The sequence below is a fragment of the Chaetura pelagica genome, unplaced genomic scaffold, assembly GCF_000747805.2.
Source record: "Chaetura pelagica isolate M959 unplaced genomic scaffold, ChaPel_1.0 scaffold234, whole genome shotgun sequence".
Lineage (NCBI taxonomy): Eukaryota > Metazoa > Chordata > Aves > Apodiformes > Apodidae > Chaetura > Chaetura pelagica.
This window is the reverse complement of record NW_009952967.1, coordinates 1,227,868-1,232,610: the sequence shown is the minus strand read 5'-3', so window position 1 is coordinate 1,232,610 and position 4,743 is coordinate 1,227,868. Positions and strand designations below refer to the sequence as shown.

The window sequence follows — 4,743 nt, the reverse complement described above, 5'->3', positions numbered from 1 at the left end:
TTCTTAATTTTTCTGGAGAAACAATATATTATAGAGTTTGTTCTCTTTCAGCCACACCCCCCAGTGTGACTGGAAACTGTGATTTAGGGTAGAAAAGAGGAAGGTGACTGAGCATAGATTGGATGCTGCTTAACTCAGCAGGACATGGTGTGTCCTCTCCCTCCTGCCCTGGGTGGAAGGGTGAGGGGATCCCTGGGTTTGTTTTGTCTACTGCAGCAGCTCTAGTCATTGCCAACTTGAGAAATCATGGCTTTAGCTGGGGATAGCCTGCTATTCCCTACCTACCTTCCAGGAATAAATGCTGTTGCCAGAGTGGAGAAGCTGTTGGGAGAGGTAAAGTGAAGCTGAACAGTGTCAGCCATGCTTCCAACTGCCTCATTCACATCTCAGGATGAAAACCTGAAGGAAAGGTATTTCAGCATTTCATAGACAGCAGCCACAGCCCTTAGTTCTGTTGCATGAAAAGTGAAGGGCAGAACTAGCTATGGAGGCAGAGCTTGTTTCAGTTTCCAAGGTGGTTGCCTTTAGGTCTCTGTGCCAGTGGGCTGTGAGGTGACACTTCACTGCAGCTGCATTTCTGTACCTAAGTAGATGTTCTCCGTGGCTTGGGAACCTCACTGAGAAACCCCGGATCCTTGACTATCATTGTAGTGATGCACATTTTTCCTTTACAATTCTTACCTTTGGTTGGAGTTGACATGGAATTTCTTCTCACTGAGCTTGATCTTGATCTGTGTGTGGGGCAAGATGGTGCAGGGCTCTGAACTGGCAAAGGTCTGCCCGGGAAATGGGTTACAGTGGGTGCATTTTTCTCTTCTCTGCATTACCAGCCAAAACTCTTTACTCCCTGGCTTGCTGCAGACACTGCTGTTATGTATTAGTTGTTACTGTGCAATTGCCTCTTTTGATCTTTCTGGTTTACAGAATTGCATAAATTCCAGTGCCTTGACAGAGGGAATGCCTGTGCTCCAGTCCTGGCAAATCCTGCCTGGCATTAGCAGAACAAACAGTACAAACTTTGTGGGCAGCTTAGTTTAGAATAACTTAAACATGAATGAGCCTCCAACTGGGAGAGGAATTGTTAAAGAGGTTGACATGTTGATGTTATAAAGGAGATACATTTGCAGTGGTGGAATTATTTCCTGAAATGCCATATGTGGGTAGCAGTGCTGATGCCATGGCCTGTCTGCTGCTGGAGGACTCAGTCCTGAGGACATGGGAGATGGGACAAAAGGGAGAGGATTCTGTTGGCAGAGCTTGAATTTGGAAAGACTATGTGATTGTAATGATTTTGTCTTAAATCTCCTCTAACACATTCTGAGTGTTGTGGTGCTGCTGTTGTGCTGTTTACAACTGATCTATCTCCTCTTCTGTTGCAGTGAATCTGAAATCCTGCACCATGACAAACAATATGAGCCTTTTTACTCTTCCTTCGTTGCACTTTCTACGCATTACATCACTACTGTGTGTGGTCTGAGTAAGTGTTCCCTCTCCTGGGCTTCTCTTACTCTTGTGTTATGACTAGAACATAGTAGAAGTAAACTAGAACTGCTACCTTTTGATATTTGCCTGGGCCATCTTTCTGAATCAAACACTGAAGCAGAGCACAGAAGATGACATTGACACTTCAGTTGCTTATTCATTGGTCTGACTTCATTTGGGAAAATACTTTTTGCTCAACTAAAATGTTTAAATAAATTTTCTGGATGTTTAGATTATTCTTGAGCAGTTGTGTTGCTAAGTTGGAATTAATGATGAAAATGTTGTGACTCCCAAGTATTTGATATTATTTTGCCTGACAGAATATGGGAATTGCAGACAAAAAGTGGTTTTGGCCCAGTTGCTGCATGTTCTTTAGTGCTTGTATTTATCTGAATTACCCTCTCCAGGTAGAAGATATTATGTTGATATTATCCTTGCTTCACTGACATTTCTTGGATTACATTTTAATGAGACTGAAATTACATTGCATCTCCTTGCTAGACATGAGAAATTTCCCAGCACTCTGTTTTATTGAGAGCATTAAGAACATCCTACACTTAAAAGCTGAGTGATGCAAACATCTGCTTTTTGCAGTACCAAGAAACCAGTTGCAATCAGTGGCAGCTGCTTGTAAAGTCCTGATTGAGTTCTCACTGCTGCGCCTGGAGAACCCTGATGAAGCCTGTGCTGTGTCACAGGTAAGACAGGATTTTCATTGGGTGGGCAAGCTGGAGTACCAAAATGGTTTGTGACCTCTAATTCTGAAATAGTTGCTCTAATGTTGCATAAAACAAAATCACTCAAGCTCTTAAAATATTTCATAGAGATTGATTAATACCTGCTGGATCTTCCTTCTGCATTCTTTTATCAGAATTTCAGCTTGTGAGCAAGGTGAAAGAGGCCAAATAAAGGTGGCCTGAAGCCTTGCTTGAGCAGATCTCAGCTAAATCTGTTGCAGTTTCATATAAACTGGTTTGGTTTTCTTTAACAGCCTGGATCAAAACTGTTCTGTTGCCTCTTTGTTGAGTTTTTAAATGCAACTACTTAATGCAGCAGGTCAACGGAGGTGTTTCTTCCCCTGTACTCAGCTCCTGAGAGACCCCACATAGAGAACTGTATGCAGTTCTGGAGCCCCTAGTGTAAGAAGGACATGGAGCTCCTGGAGAAAGTCCAGAGGAGGCCACAGAGATGATGGGAGGGCTGGAGCAGCTCTGCTCTGGAAACAGGCTGGGAGAGTTGGGGTGTTCAGCCTGGAGAAGAGAAGGCTCCAGGGAGACCTTAGAGCACCTTCCAGTGCCTGAAGGGGCTCCAGGAAAGCTGGGGAGGGACTTGGGACAAGGGCAGGGAGGGATGGGATGAGGGGGAATGGATGAAAACTGGGAGAGGGGAGATTCAGGTTGTACGCTAGGAAGAAATTCTGGGCTGTGAGGGTGGGGAGCCCGTTGCCCAGGGAAGCTGTGGCTGCCCCATCCCTGGCAGTGTTGAAGGGCAGGTTGGATGGGGCTTGGAGCAGCCTGGTCTGGTGGGAGGTGTCCCTGCCAATGCAGGGCAGTTGGATGTAGATGATCTTTAAGGTCCCTTCCAAGCCAAACCATTCCATGATTCCATGCTTAGAATAAACAATATCAAGGAATAGTTGGAATCAGGAGAGGTTAAACTTACTTGCTGTCTTTCTCCTTGCAGAAACACCTCATCCTGCTGATCAAGGGGCTGTGTACGGGCTGCAGCCGCCTGGATCGGACTGAAATTATTACCTTCACAGCAATGATGAAATCAGCCAAGCTGCCTCAGACTATCAAAACCCTTTCTGATGGTAGGTGGTTTAATTAATGGTTATATCACTGCAGTCCTTGAGTTAGGCACAGAAAATACTGTATTTTTAGGTGTGTGATATGATATAATCTTTCCCCTGCAGTAGAGGACCAGAAGGAGCTGGCTTCCCCAGTGAGCCCAGAGCTAAGACAGAAGGAAGTGCAGATGAACTTCCTCAATCAGCTGACATCAGTGTTCAACCCTAGGGTCTCCTCATCACCATCTATCATGGCAGAGGCACAGGTAAACAAACAGCCCTAGAACAGGAGGAGGCTGAATTTTATCATAAATAGCATTGGTGCAGGCAAGGACAAAGGGTGTTAGGTTTTTAATACACGTGTGAAAGGAAACCTTTTTTAAGTATTTAAATCCTGCTTGAATGTTAAATCCAGTAATGCCAACAAGAAAATACTGTTTGCATTGTGTTGGCAATCGTAGTTTTTTTGCCTCTTTTTTATTTTGAGTACTCTTGCTGCTCATGTACCTTGCACTTTTGTAGAGATGTCCTGCAGGACTGGGGTTTTTTAGTGTTTCCATGGTATATTTAAGATGTGCTTACTTTTAGGTGGAAGGAGAGAATGAGGATCAAGCTTCCACAGATCAAACCTCTGCAGCAAAGACAAAAAACATATTCATTGCTCAGAATGTAGCCAGTCTGCAAGAACTTGGTGAGAATTGGCTTCTTAGCATTGAGGGGAAAAATGCTAGAGTGAATGACTCTGCAGTGTTACACTTCACAACTCTGAGTGGGGAAGAAACTTTCTAATCTAAAAAGTTTGTTCTTTAGGACTCATTTTCTTGCAATGCTGGTGTTACTAAGGGAGGTTGTGGCTGTGATGTAGTTTTCTTCATTGCAGAGGAGATGAGCTCAATGTCTTTGCTTGCAGGAGGCTTATTTTTGGGGAAAAAAAAGTGAATGATATAAAATAGCCTATGGGATGGATTACTCAGCAGGGTTGTGTTAAACATAACATGCACACAGAGCTTTGTGACACCCCTTAGGAGTACTGGCTGAACACCTCGCCACCTGGTTTATGTCTTGCCAACTAGTCTTTATCCTCTTACCTCACCCACGGTGACATTTTCTCACCGCAAAGAACAATTAAGTCAATTATTCCTACCTGTTAGCGCTGTCCTGCTTAGAAGCTCTCTGATGGAACAGTAAAAATAACCCTGCTTTTGATGTTCTGGTAGGTGGCTCTGAAAAGCTGCTGCGGGTGTGCCTTAACCTGCCATACTTCCTGCGCTACATCAACCGTTTCCAGGACGCAGTCTCAGCCAACTCCTTCTTTATTATGCCAGCCACGGTGGCAGATGCCACTGCTGTTCGCAATGGGTAAGTGCCTGGAGTACCTTCTGATGTGTGAGAGAACATAACTCTGGCTGGGCACTTATCAGTCATTGTGCTGCTCCTGGGAGCTGTCTTCAGTGCACGTTGCTCTGCTGAAC

General features: G+C 44.5%; 1 protein-coding gene across 1 annotated transcript in view; it reads left to right on the top strand.

Annotated features, from left to right (window-relative positions):
* The first annotated feature begins 747 nt into the window (after positions 1 to 747).
* Positions 748 to 4,743, top strand: part of UBR4 (ubiquitin protein ligase E3 component n-recognin 4) — an 81,786-nt gene continuing 77,790 nt past the window's right edge. The window contains 7 exon segments of the mRNA XM_009995794.1: positions 748 to 797; positions 1,380 to 1,477; positions 2,077 to 2,180; positions 3,166 to 3,295; positions 3,398 to 3,537; positions 3,860 to 3,962; positions 4,489 to 4,630. Coding sequence (XP_009994096.1) covers positions 748 to 797; positions 1,380 to 1,477; positions 2,077 to 2,180; positions 3,166 to 3,295; positions 3,398 to 3,537; positions 3,860 to 3,962; positions 4,489 to 4,630 — 767 coding nt within the window.